Here is a 21,063-nt window from a genome sequence, read left to right as displayed (position 1 = left end):
GTCACGTATAGGGTCAAGCCCTTGGCTTTTTATATGTTCCTCCCCATGGTACTCACTTATAAGTTACTCTTCTGGGATTAAAAAAAAAAAAAATCAGGCTGTTCTGTGTAGACCCCCGTTTGTGTCTAGAGACCCTGTCGTTTGTCCCCTTTTCCTGTCTCTAGGAACTGCTGCTGGCACTCTAGTCTTTGAGAGTCTCAGGGAGCCAGAAAGAACCTTATTGTTCAGATATAGAGACTGAGGCCCAGAAATATCAAGCAGGTGTCACAACTGTTTCACAGCCGTGCCGCCCACCACCCTCGTCTTGTTGCTACCTTCCACTTTTTTATCTTCTTACCCATGTGAGCTTTCAGCACCCACCACCCAAAAATCTAGTTCCACCATAATCCTTCATAAATCTATCGAACTCCAAGGATATTTTTTCCATTCAAATCTAATTATGCCACCAATTGATAGTATGAAGATGTCCCCCACGCTCACCCGAGCTTGGCTCCTCCATGACCTGGCAGGCACAACTGTAGTAATTGGATTTGAGGTTCGCCCGGCCTCTTGCAGACGACATTTAAGTGGCTACTCTCGAGCTGCACTGTTCTAAGAACCAGCACAGCAAAGCACCGTCGCTGGGCTCAGTTTTTGCCAGGACACCTGCGTAATTGAATTACGCACAGCCAGACACCGTCAGATTCCGCCTTTTGTTAGGTACAGATGTAGCTGCTGAGTGCAGTGCATTAGTGGCCTGCTTGGAAATGCCTGCAGAGGATGAGAAACGTTGCTTCCATTACAGACATTTTTTAAGAAGAGTGTAAACAAGGTTGAGTGATAGTAGCTAACTGCACCTGATTAGCAAAAACAAAAACCGGTAACACCGATCGGGGCTGTGCTCTGTTTCAGGCATTGCTCTGAACACATGACGTGGGTTCGTCTACAGCATTGGGGTACAGTTGAGGAAACTGAGGCCCGAAGAGGTGGTGTGTTCTGCCCTAAAGTCACTAAGGTAGTAACAGGTGGAGCTGGGACTCCAACCCGGGCATTCCCGCTTGCTTTCTGCCAAGCGAAGGACTCAAAGTGAGAAGCAAGGGATAGCTGTACCTGGTGACAACCTCAAAGTGCCAGGAGCAGAAGTTGTTCTGATCTAACTGTAGAACAGGACCATAAAGAACACGTCTTCGGAAGGACTTTGTACGGAAATGTCGACTGGGTGAGGACATTTCCCCAAATGGCTCCTGCCCAGATCACCAAGTCTGTCCGAGGCCCCAGCTCGCCCAGGGGTCACATCCCATCTAGGTCCCACCCATACTCTGGGTGTCCAGACAAGCATTTCCAAAGGTGGTGACACCCATGTGGTGGTCCCTTTGGAATAAAATCTTGGAACCGCAAACAGAGCAGTTGAGAGTCAAGGTCCCTGGGAGATGGGCAGGAAGTGCCTGCCAATCAGGGACCCTCTGCGGCCGACTCGGGGCATCACCCCAGCGTCCTGCAGGGACCGCTGGTAGGCTGCAAAGGTTCTTCTTCCCAGGCCTGGGAACAGCCAGGCAGATTTTCCCCAGCAGGTTTTGACCCATGGATGGAAGCATGTACACATGATATGAAGCATCATCTCAGCTTCCCATGCAGCGTGGGATCAAATACGTAGAAAAGGATCCACTGAATGCCTTCAACACATACCAACACTGGAGTGTTTCCCGTTGGAACTAGTAATAAAAATATCAGATATTTAGGTGGCATGGTCTTCTCCAGGGGAGAAATGAGCCTTTTGGTTGACTCTTTGGATAATGCACTCAGTGTATTTAGATTGTGTGTGACTTGGGGAACGTGATGTCGTTGGGCCCTTTGATAAAGCAGCAGGCCGTGCGTGCAGCCCACAGCCAGGGTCTCAGCACACACAGGCCTCCCCTAAAAAGGGAGAGTGGGGGCACCTGGCCGGCTCAGGAGAGCGTGCAACTCTTGATCTCAGGGCCGTGAGCTCAAGCCCCACATCGGGTATAGAGATGACTAAAAAAAATAAAAGAAGGAGAACAGCAAGGGCGTGAAGCACTCCAGGCGGGTTGCCGTGCTTCACAGTGGGCCTGTGTGGTTGGGGGACCCCTGCAGGAGCGTCTCCTGGAGAAATGGGAGAGCTGTGAGCCTGGCTTTTGCCCTCGGGCTGTGTGTGTTTCGTCCAAGGACCCATCTAGACTCTGGCCCAGCCGCGGCATCCCTTGTGCCAGGGAAGAGGGGGAGGGCTGTGTTGTGGAGCCGTGGGTCACTGCTAATTACCCCTGCCACCTCGCCATCAGGGGGCCCACATCTGAGGAGGCGCGGGCGTGGGCGGGCATGTGGCGCTGCGCGTCCTCCAGGTCACCCTCCAGGGTCACGGATCTGCGGCCCATAACACCTGGCGGGCACAGGTGTACAGGTCTGACTTCCCACCCCAGCAGCCTTCCGGTTTTTCTGTCTTGTTGTCTTCAAGCTCTGAATGAAAATCCGTCCTTTAGAATTTGCGTATGACTTGAGACAGTAACACGACAGGTGTAAGCAATGTATAAGGTTTCCGTTTACACCTCAGAGTGCTCTCTGGCCCCGCATACCGGATATCCCACCCAGCCCGGCCCCTGGCTCCCCCTGCACAGAAGTGTGCAAATTCTGGGTTAAGAACACCTAGGGTTTGATCCCGTCAGCATTGTTAGCTTATGTAGCCCATTCATGGGGCGCCCGTTCCTGGGGGTACGGCGGAGGTGGGGGAGGCTGCGCCCTCTGTGTTCCTCCCCGAACAGCGCCTGATTACAACGATGAGGCTGAGGTCTGTGCTGGAGCCAGTCAGAAGGCCCCCAGGGAAGGCCTGTCTGGTCCCCAGGAGGGCGTTGGCCACTGCCCCGCCATCAGGGTGCCGCTGGCCCTTGGGGACAGAAGAGCTGTCATCCGCCTTTGCTGGCTGGTGGCCCTGACACTGTTGGCCTCTTGGCAGGTGTTAGTTGATGGCCCGGTGAGATGAAGACCGGAACCTAGAGCAGGAAAATAGTAACACTAATTAGTATGTACTCATCCTGGAGGGGTGGGGCGCTGGGTGTTGCCAGGAGAGGTCGGCAGCTCCAGGGAGGGGCACTGGAGGGGTCCGGCACCTCTTTTTATCTGGGTCACCTCCCTGGAGGGCAGGCAAGCACACGCACGCATGCACGCACAGGGTCCCTGCTTCACGGTTTCCCAGGGCTCTGTGATCCCCAGGGCTCGTTCTCAGTGGGTCCCAGCACACACGCCCACCAGACTCACTGTGTCCTTCGTTGACCGTTCGCGCTGCAGCTCTGGGCCAGACAGATGTGCGAAGAGCCCAGGAATCATCATTAAGAGTGCTCGCGTCCAGAAAGAACCTCTCTCATCTATTTGAGATACAGAGAAAAGAAGTAGAGGATATAAAATCAAAGCTGAAAAAAATATGTACATGTCCTCAGTATATCCTTCCCACAGCTCAGCCCTGTTCTGCCAGCAAGCGTATGACAAGTTCTGGGATCTTCTATGTCAAATGTCATAAAAGCAGTGACTTCCTGAAAGGCTGCCTGCCCTTGTGCTTTCGATAAATGAGCTACTGTGTTGCTGGAGCTATTGGTCGCCAGATGCAATAATGTCATTCAATATTCCATCAGAGATGCTGGTCTTAGTGGCAGATGAAATGATATAACCAGAGGTGTTAAACGTTTACTAATTTGTATTAATGGTATAGCTGTCTAACTTCAGTCCCCACAAGGCCCTTTAGAACTGAGCTCTTAAGCAGGCGATATGGCCTTGTGTCCACAAATCACAGTTTTGGATTTATATCTTTATCCCTAGGAGTTTGACATTGTCTTCATCCTTCCCTATAAAAACAAAACCAAAAACAAGGCTTCAGATTCAGCCGATATCTCTTGAATTCCTCATATGTATTACCAGGAGGTGGGGACCCGTTCCTGACGACACATGCGTGTCGACAGGGGATTTTATAGCTTCGGGATCCCGAGGCTGAGAATAATGTCATGACTTCACCACGTTCTTATTATGGTGAAGTCTAGACAAGAAGTCAGTTTGTTTCTCTCTTGTGACTTCCTTCACTGAAAAATTCACTTGCCTTAATGAGGAGCTTTCCTGAGGAAACCAGTCTCCCCTGGCCTCTGTCTTATCTCAGCCCAACCTACTGCTTTGGGCTGCCCTCGCCCCAGCGCCTTCCCCACCCACTCACTTGGTGGAGGCTGCCAATTCCCGGGGAGGCTGGGAGCATGAATGGACTACAGACTGGCTCCAGCCACTGCTGTTTGAAATGAAAATATCTGCCTCATTAAGTTGTGCTGTAATTTCATGAGAAGGGATGACAGGCTGCGGGCCAGTGGGGGAGCCCTTTTCTCTGTCGGCAAATGTAGAAAAACCAAAAGGGAGAGAGAGGATCTCAAATGTCTGAGGAGGAGCACGTCAGGCTTGTGGTGAGACGCTGGGCTGTGGGGTTGAGCCAAGACCTGCCATCCTGAGCAGACAGCCACCCCAGACGTGGCCCTGGGGTCCACAGGTCTATTCTCTGGAAAGGAGGAATATACACTTGGTGACTGTGAGTAACAAAGCTGAAAGAGCTGCAAACTGGGATTTGAAAGGGAACATTCATGATGAATTTTGAGCCACAGATTTTCTCTAATAAAACATGTTTAAAAGCAAAAGTGTAACTGTAGAAGCTGCTGGCCAGTCTTCCATTACCAAATCTATATCCAAATTAGCTTGGCAGGCAGTGCTTTCATTCTGTCTGAGCCCTGGAATTTCACCCGGAGGGACTGGGAAAGGATGGTCTCGGTATACTCACAGTGGGCAAGAATGCTCAGTGCCTCTCGGGGGATTCTCTTGGAACCCCACCAAACACAGGACAGGTGCAGGCAGGGAGCACTCTGCATTCTCAAGCACATGAGCGCTCTCAGCTTAGAGACCTGGCTCTTCAAAGTCCTGTCTACTTCCCATGATAGGTGGTGTGGACAGAACGTGGACAGGTGCACCTGGGCTGTATTTGAATGAAGTGACACCCACTGAGAAGCCTGGCCACGGGCACAGTGCATGTGGTGAAGCCAAGCCACTGTATCTCATCCAGTCTAAGACACCACTGATTGTAGGGCCAGCATGTTTTAAGGATTACCAAGAAAGAAAGGGAGAACCATCAAGTGAGAGACATCACCTGATTTGGGGACATTGATATGGAAAATGTATACATTAGAATGGGTAGATGGTGGGGCGCCCGGGTGGCTCTGTCATTAAGCGTCTGCCTTCGGCTCAGGTCGTGATCTTGGGGTCCTGGGACTGAGCCCCACGTGGGGCTCCCTGCTCGGCAGGAAGCCTGCCTCTCCCTCTCCCACTCCCCCTGCTTGTGCGCGCTCTCTCTCTCTCTCAAATAAATAAATAAAATCTTAAAAAAAAAACAGAATGGATAGACAGTGAGACCCATTTTGACATTGGGAAAGATTTATTACACTTTTGAAAATGATCAAGTTAGGAACAGATTGAGAGGATTGACTCAGTCTTGAAATTAGGCAGGTACAGAGGGTCAGAGTTTGAAGTCAAGTCTCCATGGAAGTGGGCGTCTCCTCCAGTTGTGTTTGTTTGTCATTGCTTTCAAGTTGTGAAAGTTTGGATTTTCTGGAGTAAGAGATAAGCCGCTACCAGAAATGGTCCCTGCCAAGCCAGCACCCTGAGGAATGGTTGCCTCCCAAGAGACAGATGGGATCTAGACTGTACTCAGCCCTTCTCTCGTGACGTGGGGCTTTCTGCTTCTGGCACCTTCATTCCAGTCCTGCTGTCGCTTCTGAAGAGAGTGTTCTCATTCCCAGATCAGGCGGCGTTGCTCCTCTGTGACAGCCCTCTGTGATTCAATCTGTGTGCTCGCAGCAGGGTACCTCTGCGAATCCAGAGTGCTCAGATGCCTGCACAGGCAGGGTCTTTGAAGACCTGGTTGTTATCTGAAGAGTTTATGGAGACTTTGCATTCTATTCTGGTACACAAATAGGTCGTGAATTATGGTACATCTCGGTTACATTACCTGAGTGTGTTTCCCTGCTTTGTTTGTTCCACAAATATTTGACGTGACATATGTGCTGGTCCAGTTGTAGATCATGAGGAGAACAAGGTGAACAAGACAGAGTCCCTCCTCTGTGAGAACTTAGGATTAAGGACCCAGTGTGATTAATTCGGGGTTTGTAAAATGTAAGCAGTGTTGTGCTCATTCAAGATTCTGTCTTTTTGAGGAAGATTGATTTTCCTGTTTAATTTGGCCTATAACTTCAAGTCACTCTGATGTGAGAAGTGGGCACCCAGAGATACACTCTTCCCCACTGAGCATGGCCTTAGTCCCTCCACAGCAGAGCTGACTTGGCTCCTGCTCTGCTCCTAAGACCAAACTCAGGTAGTCCCCAGGAAGACCTTTCCTGAACCTGGTTGCCTGTCATCCATTGCCCCGGGTCCCCTAGCACCTCACACATCTCTGTCATGGGGCTTCTCACATGTTATAGTTGTTTTTCTTGTAGATCAGTATCATGTTTTAATTTACTTTTGTGTTGTCAAAGCCTAGTACAGTGCCTGGCAGGTATGTGTTGGATGAATCTTTAAAATTAATTCCTTATGGTACAGGCTACATAGTGAAGGTTGGGGCCTACTCTGAGACCTTAGTTTCTACCTCCTGGTGGCTTCATCTCAGATGTTTTAGATCTGATAAACAAGTCATACTACCATTTCTCTGTTATACATTTGGGATCATAATTGCTGATCTTCAAGAGAGAAGGAAAGGAAGGAACTTTATATAAATAGGAAAAAATAGAGGTCACTTAGAACTTCATTTTGATTAGAAAATTTGTTCAATGTAAAAAAAAAAAAAAGATATCCAAGCTTAAATTCTCGACCATAAATACTATGTACAATAGAGAATGTGTTGGGATTTTGTGTGCGTCTGTGTTATGTATTCTAGTCCCAAGTAGATCAAGGTTGATTTAGAGGTTGTCAGTGTTGGTTCATCTAAAGCCATTGTGGAAGAGACTTAGGTGTTTGTGCACACCAGGAAGACTCATGCAGGATGGCTCTGCGGGACTCCCACCTTGGGGACAGTGGCTGCCTTTGGTAGGGGAGATGGAGGCAGAGGATGGGTATGGAGGAAAGAGACTCACTTCTCTGTGTTCTTATGTGCCTTTGAGGGGTGTTGTGTTTTTGTGGCTTTGCTCTATGCACTTATTCTGCAGCCTTTTTAGTTTGAACTACAACTCATATACAGAGCACATGAAACAAAGTGTAATGAATAATTATAAAGCAAATACTCACATAACCACCACCCAAGCCAGGCGCCCCATAGCCCCCTGTGGGTCCTGAATAGGTTGAGGGATGCCTATTTCTGTACTTTATAAGCACAAAATCATACTGAATAAATCCTTTTTATCTCAGCTTCTTCCCTCAACAGTGTTCTTGTAAGATTCATTCATATTGTGTAGGGCTCATTCACCTCTATAGTTTTGGAATGTTCTAGAATATCCACTGCTGATGCACATTCAGGTTGTTTACAGTTTGGGCTATTAGTGCTGATGTGAGCATTCTCTTACGTATATTGTGTTGCACGTGCATGAGATTCATAGATTATGCCCAGGAATGCAGTTCCTGGCTCACAGGGCAGGAGTTTATTGGCTTTATGTATTCAAATAGCTCCTTACTCTGTGCCCTGCCTTTTCATTCTTGGTGGCGTCATGATGAAGAAAAATATTTGATCTTATATATGCAATTTTATCAATCTTTTTTTAATTTAAATTCAGAAAGGATGAATACTGATAAATTTATCAGTCTTTTAATGATTATTATTTTTATGTGTTAAGAAGTTCTTCTCAGAACCAAATAAATAAAATCAGAAATGAAAGAGAAGTAACAACTGACACCACAGAATAACAAAAGATAAGAGACTTGCTACAAAAAATTGTATGCCAACAAATTAGCCAGCCTGGAAGAAATAAATTCCTAAAAACATGCAATCTTCCAAAGCTGAATATAAAAGAAATAGAAAATCTGAACAGACCAATTACTAGTAATGAAAGTGAATCACTAATCAAAAAAACCAGCTCCAAAAAAAACCAACCAAACAAACAAACAAAAACCCTACCAAAAAAATAATAGTCCAGGACCACATGGATTCACAAGTGAATTCTCCAAATGTTTAAAGGTTAATGTCTGTTCTCAAATTATTCCAAAACACTGAAGAGGAAGGAAAGCTTCCAAATACATTCTACCAGGCCAGCAGTACCCTGATACCAAAACCAGACAAGGACACCACAAAATAAGAAAACTACAGACCAATATCCCTGATGAATATAGATGCAAAAATCTTTAGCAAAATATTAGCAAACCGCATACAACAACACATTAAAATGATCATTACCATGATCAAGTGGGATTTATTCCAGGGATGCAGTCATGGCTCAACATTTCCAAATCAGTGCGATAAACCACATTAACAAAAGGAAGGATGAAAATCATATGATTTTCTCAGTAGATGCAGAAAAGGCCTTTGACAAAATTCAGCATCTGTTCGTGATAAGAACTCTCAACAAAGTGGGTTTAGAGGGAACATACCTCAACATAACAAAAGCCATATGTAAAAAACCCCCAGGTAACATCATACTCAATGGTGAAAAACTGAGAGCTTTTCCTCTAAAGACATGGATATCCACTCTTGCCACTTTTATTCAACATAGTACTGGAAGTCCTAGCTACAGCAGTCAGACAAGATGCCTCTAGAAGAAATGAAATGTCATTTGCAGACGACATGATACTATCCATAGGAAAGACCTCACCAAAAAAACTATTAGAGGTAATCAATGAATTCAGTAAAGTTGCAGGATACAAAAGTAATACCTGGAAATTGGTTGCATTTCTATACACTAATAGTGAAGTAAAAGAAATTGAGAAAAATTTCATTCAAAAATGCACCAAAAAGAATAAAATACCTAGGAGTAAACTTAACCAAGGAAGTGAAAGACCTATATTCTGAAAACTGTAAAACATGGGTGAAAGAAATTGAAAATGACCAAATAAATGGAAAGATATACCATGCTCATGGATTGGAAGTATTAATATTGTTAAAACGTCCATACTACCCAAAGCGATCTACAGATTCAGTGCAGTATCTGTCAAAATACCAACAGCATTTTTCACAGAACTAGTACAAATAATACTAAAATTTGGATGGCACCACAAAGACCCTGAATAGCTAAAGCAATCTTGAGAAAGAAGAACAAAGCTGGAGGTATCACAGTTCCAGATTTCAAGCTATAGTACAAAGATGTAGTAATCAAAACAGTATAGACAATATAGACGCATAGATCAGTAGAGGAGCACGGAGAGCCCATAAATAAACCCATGCTTATATGGTCAATCTATGATGAGGCAGGAATATACAGTGGGGAAAAGACAGTCTCTTCAATAAATGGTGCTGGAAAAGTTGGACAGCTACGTGCAAAAACAGAAAAATAAAACTCAGATGGATTAAAGACCTACATGTGAGACCTGAAACCATGAAACTGCTAGAAGAGAACAGGCAGTAGTTTTGTTATTGGCCATAGCAACTTTTTTCTAGATATGTCTCCTAAAGCAAGGGAAACAAAAGCAAAAATAAACTATTGGGACTTCATCCAAGTAAAAAACTTTTGCACAGCAAAGGAGACAATCAACAAAACAAAAAAGCAGCCTACTGAATGGAAAAAGGTATTTGCAAATTATATGTCCTATAAGGGGTTCATATACAAAATATATAAAGAGTTTATACAACTCAACATCAAAAAAGCCACAAATAATCAGATTACAAAATGGGCAGAAGACCTGAATAGACATTTTTTCAAAGACATACAGATGGCCAACAGACACATGAAAAGATGCTCAACATTAGTCATCATCAGGGAAATGCAAATCAAAACCATGATGAGAGATCACCTTACATCTATCAGAATGGCTAGAATCAAAAAAACAAGAAATAACAAGTGTTGGCAAATGTGGAGAAAAAGGAACCCTTGTGCACTGTTGGTGGGAATGTAAATTGGTACAGTCACTGTGAAAAACAGTATGGAGGTTCCTAAAAAAAAAAAAAAAAATACAGTAAGATCCAGTGTCCCACTAGGGAGTATTTGCCCAAAAAAATGAAAATAGTAATTCAAAAAGATACATGCATTCCTGTGTTTATTGCAGCATTATTTACAATAACCAGGATGTGGAAGCAACGGAAGTATCTATTGATTGACGAGTGGATACAAAAGATGTGGTCCATATACATGCAGTAGAATGGTACTCAGACATAAAAGGGGATGTGATCTTGCCAGTTGTGACAACATAGATGGCACTAGAGAGTACAATGCTGAGTGAAATGAGTCAGAGAAAGACAAATACCGTACGATTTCACTCATGTGGAATCTCAAAAACATAACAAAAAGCAGACTGAGATCTGTGAATAGAGCAAACTGACGGTTTCCAGAGGGGAGAGGGGTGGGAAGATGGACAAAATTGGTGAAGGGGATGGGGGCACCTGGGCGGCTCAGTCACTTAGGTTTCAGCTCAGGTCATGATCTCAGGGTCGTGGGATGGAGCCCCACGTCGGGCTCCACGCGCAGCACAGAGTCTGCTTGGGATTCTCTCGCCCTCTCCCTCTGCCCCTCTCCCTGCTCACCCTTGCACACATGCACGCTCTCTCTCTCTCTCTCTCTAAAATAAAATAAATAAAATCTTTAAAAAAAAAATGGGTGAAGGGGGATGGGAGATACAGGCTCCCAGCCATGGAATGAATATGCCATGGGAATCAAAGCTTGAGCATAGGGAATAGAGTGAATAGCTGAACAGTGTCGTATGGTAGACAAATGGCGGCCACACTGTGGTGAGCACAGCATAATGTGGACTGTCGAGTTGTTGAATCACTGTTGCACACCTGAAACTAATGTCACATTGTGTGTCAACTGTACTCAAATTAAGAAAGTCCTTCTCCACTTCTTTCTTGACAGAAGATACTCTTCTGTATTATTTTCTTAAAGGATTAGAGTTTTATCTTTCAAATTTAAGTCATAATCCACCAGGAGCTTATTGTTTATTTTTATATGTAACGGGATCCAATTTCTTCTTTCTTCCTCCCTCCCTCCCTCCCTCCCTCCCTACCTTCCTCCCTTCCTTTCCACCCGTGGGTACCTAGTTGTCCCAGTGTCTTATATTCTAAAACACATTTTTCTTCGCTATTCTGGAATACAGTTCTGTCATAACTTGAGAATCCATATATGCACATGCCAGTTTCTGGCCTCTGTTCTCTGTGGCTTGGCTGTTTTCGTTAATAAAGCTTTAAGTAAGTCTACCTACTTATTTCTGGAACAGCAAGTTGCCCCCCACCCACCCACCCCGTTGTTCTTCTCCAAGAGGGTCTTGGTTAGCGTTGACCCCTTACATTTCCTATGCATTTTAGAATCCACATACCCGGTTCCGTAAAAGTCTCTGATGGAATATGGATGGGGCAGCACCGGATCTGTAGGTCCGTCTCTTCATCGGGTGAATGTTATCCAGAGTCCTAGCGCATCTGTCAGGCCCAGTGGGATCTGGTGGGAGCTTCCCTGTGAGCTGGGAGAGGCAAAGGGGACTGCTCCCACCACATCCTGCCACATCGCTCAGGCAAGAGAAGGAACGCCGTCAGTCTCGGCAGATGAAAAGATGGTATTCACAGAAAAGATTTACAGAGAGCCATGTTAGAATTCATGAGAGTTGAGCAGGGTCGCTACATGCAGAAGTAATCCCCAGAATCAGTTTGTGTGCGTCACAGCAGCAGTTAGAAAATTAAACCTTTTTAAAGATGCCATTTACAGTGGCATCAGAACATAACAAATTCCACTAAAAAACATGTAACACATTTTAAGAGAAAATTATAAAACTTTATTGAAAGACATTTAAGGGGGCGCCCGGGCGGCTCAGTTGGTCAAGCGTCTGACTCTTGGTTTCAGCTCAGTTCGTGATCCTGGGGCCCTGGGATCGAGCCCCACGTCGGGCTCCCTGCTCAGCGGGGAGCCTGCTTCTCCCTCTGCCCCTCCCCTTTCTCCCTCTCTCTCTCTCTCTCAAATAAATAAAATCTTTAAAAAAAAGACATTTAAGGAAAACTTGAGTTTAAGGAGAAATATTCCATGTCCATGGATTGGAAGACTCAATATTGCAGAGACTTCCATTCTTCCCAAATTGATAAAGGGAATTTAAAGGGCCATGAGTAGTCAGGGTATGAACAGAACAAGATGAAAGAACTTAGTCTAACAGATACGGAGTCTTGAGGCTCTAGACGCTGAGGCTGGTGTTGGTGCTGGGGAGGGGCATCCGCACAACAGTGGAACAGTCCATGCCTCTGCAGACACTTGATCTAGGACAGGGGGACGCAGGCAGCAGTGGGTAAGAAGGGCCATTTCAGAAATGGCACATAAATTTCCTTCTTCAAAAACAAAATAGTATTGCTAAACTTTTATTTTCTAGCGGGAGAAATTTGCCGTCTGCCTTGCTTCCTCATATAAGAACTAGAGCTAAGTGGAACTCAGCACATATTAATAAAGAATCCCAGATTCACTCCATATTGTTAGTCATTGAATCCAACTTTATTCCCACGCACCTGGGACTAAAAATAGATGTATTGGAAAGACAAGATGACACCATAGCTGGTGGTTTGGTGCTTTCCTTTTGGAGAGATTGCTTGTTTGTCTCCGTTTTATATGAGCTGTCTCCTGTCTGTGGGCTCATGACATGTGAATGTTCACAGACCCCCATGGGACCCGTGCGCCAGGCCTTTGAGAGCGCAGCACGAGAGCTCACAGAGGTGCTGTGGTTACACGGTGGTCGCTCTCCTTGGAAATCAAGCCACGTCAGCTGCTTAGCAAATATTCTGTGAGTGACCACGAAGTGGCTCACAACTCATGAGTGTGTGCCTGTGGGGGGAGCATCTTTTGAGGTGGCATCCTCTAGGCTGACGGCTTGGGCAGGTCCGTCCTCTATTTCACCGGGGTCAGGGTTATTTGGGAAAAGCCATCACCTGGGTCCCGCCAGTGCCGGTTCTGCTGTCTTTGTTGCAGCTCTCGTGCTGAAAGCCGGTTCTCTGGTGTATCTTGCAGTGTTCCTTTTCACCACCAAGATTTGTCAGGTGGAAGTGGGCTTGGTTGGCTTTTTTATTTGAATCCTTTTTCTACCCACAAACAGTTCACATGATTCCTCCTCCTGTGTAGCTACAATTTAGTCATTCAGCCTTACCAGATCATAGCCTACGATTTGGTGGTTAAAGTGTGTCATGCCAGGACCCTGCCCCTCCTGTGACTGAGGCACACGCTGATGAAGCTAGCTGTGATGTGTTTAGCCACTGAAGGCTCCCTTAGGAAAGCCTGCCATGGTCTCCAGGCTCGACCCCATGTGCTGGCAGCCAAGCAGGCTCAAGCACGCACCTCCAGTGTGTGTCCCCCTGTAGATTACGAAGAAGGAAGTTTAGGTACCTAGAAGTTCTGCCATGATGAGCGCATTCCCCGTAGCTCCTCTGGGGCCGTGGACGTAGACATGCTGCCCTCCCTAACGGTGAGGACCAGGAGCATGCATGAGGTTAAGAACGGGGCGCTCTCACCCTACGCTGATGGTCACCTTCATGGAGCAGCTCTGTCAGTTACAAATGACTGGCGTCCTCTTAGCAAGTACGTTTTTAAAAGAATGACGCAGTCTCCTCTCTGTCTTCTTTGTGCTGTTTCCCGTGGGCTAGTGTCCTCCCTGCTCCTGTCTCCCTCCCGGTTTGGCGTGAGTGTGTCCCTACATTTTGCTCCTGGGTATCTTTGAGGCTTTACCTTGAAACAATTGGGAAGTGTCCCAAGTTCACAATAACAGAGTCATGAGGACAGGGAAGGGGGGAACCTGAAAGATTTATACAGACCCAAGGTGTTTGTGATATTATGTGTGCAGAATGTAATAGCTCTTAACTTAATAACGAAGGGGCGCCTGGGAGGCCCCGTCGTTGGGCTCCCTGCTCCATGGGAAGCCTGCTTCTCCCTCTCCCACTCCCCCTGCTTGTGTTCCCTCTCTCACTGTGACTCTCTCTGTCAAATAAATAAATAAAATCTTAAAAAAAAAAATAATGAAGAGTGTTCTCTAGCCAAAACTGTGATCATCTTTTATTTCCCTCTTGATCTTAGCAGTTTCAGTGTAGTGTTGGGCTTGTCTCGGGCAGGCGTACTTCTTACCACCCCCCGCCCCCAGTTAAAGAGCCTGTCACTGGGGTTCCTGGCAACACCCACAGGCTGAGACTGAGTTTTGTCTCCTGGTGCCTCTTAGCTGTTAGTCCCTGTTAGGATCAGGACTTCATCGACACGTTCTGAAGCAAGTTTGTCCGTGTTGTTAGTCTGTCTGCAATTTAAAAGGACAGGAAGCCACTGTCACTCGTGGGCAAAATCCAGAGCCCATTTTTGTTTTTTATTCTGCTTCATGAAAGTAATTGTAAGGTTTGGGTCAAATGCAGGGTGGTGGCTCATTACTCAAGAGCTGGGCAGTCTTGAATACCCAAGCGTAATGTACAGCACTGCCGGGCCCGGTTGGTTTTATAACATTCGGTTCACGTTACATGGATAATCAGAGGAGTAGAGTCAAGTACAGGTCCAGCTCATGCCACTCATGCCTCTTTCTTCTTTCAAGATTAACAATACTAATTTAAAAGGTGTTTAAAACTTAAACCGTGAAGTTGTAAAAATAGCCAAATGAGGTTCTAAAAAATAGAGTTCATGAGATTATAATCACAGGCTTCTTGGTAAACTATAAATGAAAATAGTACAGTAACACCTTAGCTGCTTGGTACCCTGGAAGAATTGACATAATTTCCAGAAAGTTGAAATTTTATTGCCTTTTAGAATTTTAGATAGAAAGCTTTAAAACTATTTTAGTCTCCTTTTTTTTTAAAGATTTTATTTATTTGAGAGAGAGAGAGTGCACAAGCAGGGGGAAGGGCAGAGGGAGAGGGAGAAGCAGGCTCCCTGGGGCTCTATCCCAGGACCCTGGGATCGTGACCTGAGCCGAAGGCAGACGCATAACGACTGAGCCACCCAGGCGCCCTCTGCTCTTCTTAATCGGAATAGATTTTAGTGTTTTTGGTGACAAGTTTGTCTTTAGTCTGAATGTCAGTTTTTATACTGTGTTAAAGGAGTGAATGATGCTTCCGGATGCTTCTGAGGTATGTAACACTTGGTAGCACCCCATGTGACCCTCGCATGCCCTTGCTGAGAGTACACCACAGCGTCATATCTGTGCTCTGCCACTTAATGGCATGGTGGCCTTGGGCACGCTGTCTGAGCTCTCGGCGTCTGTCTGGGTCCTCATCAGGTGTCTCTTGGGGGGTAAACACAGGCTCCTTTGCTTTCTAGGGTCAAGAACACGAGAACGCCAGATAGGGTCCAAACATACAAGCCGTGACGACAAACTGAACGCATTAAGATGATTCTAGCAAACGGGAGGGTGAACAAAGGGTAGTGTGGAGAGGAAGGAAGTCAAGCGAAGAGGTAATTCGGAAAAGGAAACCTTCTCATTGGAAAAGGTTGGACCCAAACACTGTCGTGATGGTCACTCATTTAAAATGATTCAGCAGTCACTGAGCACTCAGAATGGTTGTGAACCAGGTTTGGGTTCCCATGGTCTCCTGAGTATCCCTTAGGCAGTATCTCCTAATCCCCTGTCCTGCCCTGTGCTGCTTCCGTGGGAACCGCAGTTTCCCACCAAATGCGTCCGTTCAGATGGCAACGCCTGTGTGCCTGCTGTTTGCATTAGGGGGTACGGAGAACTAGGGAACATAGTCACCTGGCCCGCGCCTTCAAGGAGCATGTGTGGGGAAGCAAGAAATACCATGCAGGATAGCTGACTGTTGAAAACAATAGCAGGTGCTCAGCGACTGGCTCAGAGCACGCACGGCACCTCATCCAGCCAGGAAGTAAGGAAAGGCCTTGTAGAAGGACTCTGAACAGGAAGTGGGCAGTTAGGGCAGGAAAGGGAAGGAGGAGCAGGAAGGGGACCCTCAGTGTGAAGGGGGTGACGACATGAGCTGCTGAAGGCAGGAAAGCCCAAGGCCCAGGGGCACGCACTGGGGTGCGGGGGGGGTGCAGTGGGTCTCAGCTTTGGGCTCAGGACCCCGTCACACTCCTAAAAATTATGTAGGATCCTGAGGAACTTTTGTGTATGCGGGCTTAGCTACCAATATTGACCGTATTCCAAATTAAAGCAGAAAAATAAAGTGTATATTTATTCATCCATTTAAACCTAATAAGCCTATGTGCTCCTTTGGCAGCACGTATGCTAAAATCAAAAATAATAAGCCACTTACATGTTAACAGAAATAACAGTTTTTATGAAAAGAGCCATATTTTATGAAACAAAGACAAATTTAGTGAGAGAGAGACATTGTTTTATATTTGTGCAAATCTCCCTAAGGTCTGGATTCTCCCGTCTGCTTCTGCATTCACTCTGTTGCCGTATGTTTCGGTTGAAGTGTATGAAGACACATGTTTGGGGAAAGGAGGAGTATCTTAATAGCCTTTTCAGATGGCTATGGACATTTTCTCGATATTACACCAAAACTTAAACGGGCAGCTTCTTGAAGTAATCTGCAGTGTAGAGTCTCAAGTCGTGTAATGAGCTGTCCATACATTTTATTCCATTAAAAATCCAGTAGACTGACTTTCACTCTGAGTGGTTCACTTGCCCTTGAATGATACTATAACACGATTTATTGATTACTTTGAAAATTCTGGTTCACTGAGTTGTGCAAATCTTCTGAGACATTTTGCAAATGTTGGACACATTTCAGTATATATATATAATCGATCGATAAATCCCATTCCTTTGTGTCACCACCGAGCTCTTCACCCCAGGGAAGCTGTCAGACTCAACGCTGGCATGTAGTTTTCCAGACTTCCCAGAATACTGGAAGATCGTGCAGAGCTCCTTCACTGTCCAGCCCCAAGATGACCCTCCAGACTTATTTCTTATCTCTCTTGTATCATGGTAAAGATCATGGGGGAAAAAAAGTATAAATATGGATAAAGCTTTTAGTATGGTCCCTGGCCCAGACAAGCACTCACTAAGTAAAGTGAGTGTTGGTCCTTACTATTTGCACTGCTTTTATACTGCTGTCCTCATGAAGATCACCAGGTGTCCTATGTGGTATGTGTTGACTGTGGCCCAGAATGAGGAATGAAACGTGTTTTGTGGAGCGCCAGGGTGGTGACTCTGTGTGTTTGCAGCCACTCATCTGACAAGCCTCAGACTGATGCCACTAGCTCTGTGCTTGCCAGCCAGCCAGGGGACATCCATGTGCCCTTCCCTGTCACTCTCCTCCCCTTTCCTGTACCTACGTCCACAGGTGCTGCTGGTGGGAAGGTCTGCCCCCCACCCCAGACTGGGGCCTGTGGTTTGGCTCATCCCGTTGCCCAGCACAGCGCTAACGTGTGATAACTGGCACTCAGATGATATTTGTTGAGTGCACGAATGCATTTAGAGGGTTTATTTTGAACCGGACTCTCGATGTGGTTTCAGAGAGCAAATAGTATAGAAATTTTATCCTAAGAAGCATATGAGCTGAGCATTAACTAGCTGCTAGTTGTTTTTCTGTTTGGGGAATGTTTGACCTCTCTTCATCCCTACCCTGTCTCTCATCTTGAATCTCTATTAATTCAAAATAAAAATAGTAGAAGGCTTAAAAGTGCTTCACAGTCATTTTGGGTTAAGCATCTTTGCGATCAATATCCTTTGCTTTCTGCTTTTCAGATGTTCCTCCTGCTGATCAAGAGAAGCTTTTTATCCAGAAGTTACGTCAGTGTTGTGTCCTCTTTGACTTTGTTTCCGATCCACTAAGTGACCTAAAGTGGAAGGAAGTAAAACGAGCTGCTTTAAGTGAAATGGTAGAATATATCACCCATAATCGGAATGTGATCACAGAGCCTATTTACCCAGAAGTAGTCCATATGGTAAGTGATTACAGTTTGACCGGTGTGTCCCAGCCCTGACTTATAAACAGGGCTCTGATATCCTTAGCGTAAGCTGAGCCGATGGAGCCTAACCCAACACTTCCCTCAAAAAACCCTCCTGTTGCAAAGTGTGTACTTGAAGAATGAAAATCTTTGTAATGTGTCCAGTGTTATAGCGGTAACAGTGAGGGAAATTGGTACCTTCTGGGTCCAGTCACAGTGTTCTGTGTGTGTGAACTCATTTAACTCCCACGAGTACCCTATGGCCAGATATGTTAGAGTTCTCACTTGTATTTATTTCCTTACCCTCTTTAATGTAATAGTGCCGATTATAATTTAAAAGTAAACATGTTGTCCATACATTTGCAGGAAAATTCTAATGATGGGGCAGAGTTAAAATAGTGGTGGGACCAAGCTGGCATCGGGACAGGCCGCCCTGATTGGCCGGCATCCTCCGCTGTCGATGCCAGTGTCAGGATGGGCTGCCCTGATTGGCCAGCAGCCTCCACTGTCAATGCCAGTGTAAGGACAGGCCGCCCTGACTGGCCAGCATCCTCTGCTGTCGATGCCAGTGTCGGGACAGGCCGCCCTGACTGGCCAGCAGCCTCCGCTGTCGATGCCAGTGTCAGGACAGGCCACCCTGATTGGTCAGCAGCCTCCACTGTCGATGCCAGTGTTGGGACGGGCCACCCCGATTGGCTGATGGCCTCTGTCATCCCGCGGTCAGTTCATTGTTGGTTTCGTTCAGCCCCCAAATCTCAGTCCTCTGCCGTCTTCTACTTTGCAGCCTGTTTCCAGGCCCTCTGCAGGATCCCATTTCGAACTCATACTGTTTGACCCTGAACTCGTTTTCTGTTGAGATTTTTTTGGAATTTTTGGTGTTTTATCCACCTTTGAAATTAGTACTCTTTGGTTATAAGGGAGTCCTTGTTGCTTGAAGTAGAATTTTATATCCTGATTTTCGTTGAACTTCTTAAGTTACTGATTTTTCCCCCAAAGCTATATATTTCAGAATTGACTAATCTCATGAGCTAAAATATGTTTATTTCTCACTTTCGTATGTTGCTTTGGGAAAAGAATTTGAAAGTAATGATCCTTTTTGTAGTTTTCACAATCTGTTGTGTCAGAAGTTGAGATCAACTTGATTATTTTAACTTGTTAACTCAGAGTTGAAAATTTACCAGCATGTGGCCAGCCCAAGGCTGCAAGGGCCACGTGGGTCCCCACCCCAGACTCCGCTTGATGAGTGTCCTGACTTTTTTCCTGTTCAGACTAGGAAAAATGGGAGAGTCTCTTTTTTTCATTCCTTAATTTCAAATCTCATTTACTTTGGAAGGTTTCCCAAATGCCAGACTCTCAAAGAACAATCTAATATTTCTCCTAATACCTTCATAATTTTGTTGTTCAAAATACATTTTATAATCCTCCTGGAACGTTGTTCTTTTTTTTATGGTACAGAGGAGGGATATAACTTTATTTTCTTGTAAGGTAATTAAAAAATCACTCATCTCTACATCATGTATTCCCTCATCCCCGTTAATTTTTTTAAAAGATTTTATTTACTTGTTAGAGAGAGAGCACGAAGAGTTGGGGGCAGAGGGCGCGGGGCTCGATCCCAGGACCCTGGGATCATGGCCTGAGCCAAAGGCAGCCATTTAACTGACTGAGCCACCCAGAAGCCCCTTCCCCACTCATTTTAAATGCTTCTTTATTGCATATTGAATTTATTTTATCTTTAAATTAAATCCATTTATTAATATATTTTAATTTATAAGCACATCAATTTGTTATATTTTAAATCACATGGTTGGAAGGTTTTTCCATTTTTAAGGAGGGAAGAGGGGAGAGTCTGCAGAGCATGAGGCTATGGTTGGCCTGGTTTGGGTCAGATGCCATCCCTGAACTGGAGCCCCGCCCTCCTGCTCAGGTCCTGGTCCCTTGCGTTCACATAGCAGGTGCATATTACCAGAACTACCCAGGATACTTAAAGCCCTGGAACTCTTTTTTAGATTAACTAGTCGTGAAGTTGTCTCCCTATTACAGTCGTGTCCTTACTGGGTTCTCTTTCTGCTGTCTTCGCTTTGTGCCTATCCCCAAAAGTTCAAGTTGGTCTCTGGAGTATTGGACAGTGGGCCCTCTAAAACACTTACAGACCCTTACTGAGCATCCACTGTGGGCCAGGAACTTTTTTAGGGGAGGAAATAGAGTAGTGGACAGTATTCCTGCCCTCCCAAAGCTTTCCTTTTCATGGGGACAGGCATAAAGAAGAAGGAGTATGGTGAGAATGATAGTTGGCAGTGGTTTCTGTCCCTGTCAGAGGTAGAGAGTGGGTGCAGAACTTGAGTGACCCAGAGAAGGCCTCCACCCCAAGCAGTGCCTGGACCCCGTGTGGCAGGTGGAAGAAATGGGGACCACTTCGCGGTTCCATCCGGATGCCCCGTGCTTTGCTGACCCCGGAGGCAGCCCTTAGCCAGCTTCCGTGAGCATTGCCGTGTGTGTGTGTGTGTGTGTGTGTGTGTGTGTGTGTGTGTGTGTGTGTGTTCAGGGTGTTTTTAAAGACATTCATTTCCGCTTACTTTGAAGAATCCAAAGCCCTCTAGATGTTATTATGCTACTTCTTTTAAATACATTGCCTGTTAGACTGGACTGCTATATGGTTTTTCTTAACAAATGTTTTAAGAGATAATTCATATACCATGCATTTCACCCATTTAAAATATATAATTCCATGGTATTTAGTGTATTCCGAGTATTGTACAGTTGTCATCACATCTTTTTTTTTTTAGAACACTTTCATCCCCCTAAAAAGCCCCATACCCGTTAACGGTCCCTGCCATTGCTCTCTAACCTGTGACCCCCAGCCTCTGGCAATCACTCACTTACTGCCTTACTGTCTCTGTAGAAGTGCCAAACCTGGACATGTCGCATAACTGGAATGATAGGATATGTGGTCTTCTTTCACTCAGCATAATGCTTTCAAGGTTCATCCATATTGTAGCCTGTGTCACTGGTTCATTTTATTGCTACATAATATTTCCTTATATGGATACGTACCACGTGTTTGTTTATCCATTCATCGTCGATGGGCATC

General features: G+C 45.6%; 1 protein-coding gene across 8 annotated transcripts in view; it reads left to right on the top strand.

The window, feature by feature from the left end:
• PPP2R5C (protein phosphatase 2 regulatory subunit B'gamma) overlaps positions 1 to 21,063 on the top strand; it is a 119,164-nt gene that overhangs the window by 56,278 nt on the left and 41,823 nt on the right. For all 8 annotated transcript variants that reach the window (XM_028099681.2, XM_028099678.2, XM_028099697.2 and 5 more), the window contains one exon: positions 17,773 to 17,972. In XM_028099681.2, coding sequence (XP_027955482.1) covers positions 17,773 to 17,972 — 200 coding nt within the window. The remainder of the gene's footprint in view (positions 1 to 17,772; positions 17,973 to 21,063) is intronic.

This window comes from Eumetopias jubatus, unplaced genomic scaffold, assembly GCF_037043125.1.
Source record: "Eumetopias jubatus isolate StellerSeaLion01/CBP00866 unplaced genomic scaffold, mEumJub1_p1.0 scaffold_7, whole genome shotgun sequence".
Classification (NCBI taxonomy): domain Eukaryota; kingdom Metazoa; phylum Chordata; class Mammalia; order Carnivora; family Otariidae; genus Eumetopias; species Eumetopias jubatus.
The sequence above is the reverse complement of the archived record's forward strand: the minus strand, read 5'-3'. Positions and strand labels throughout refer to the sequence as shown.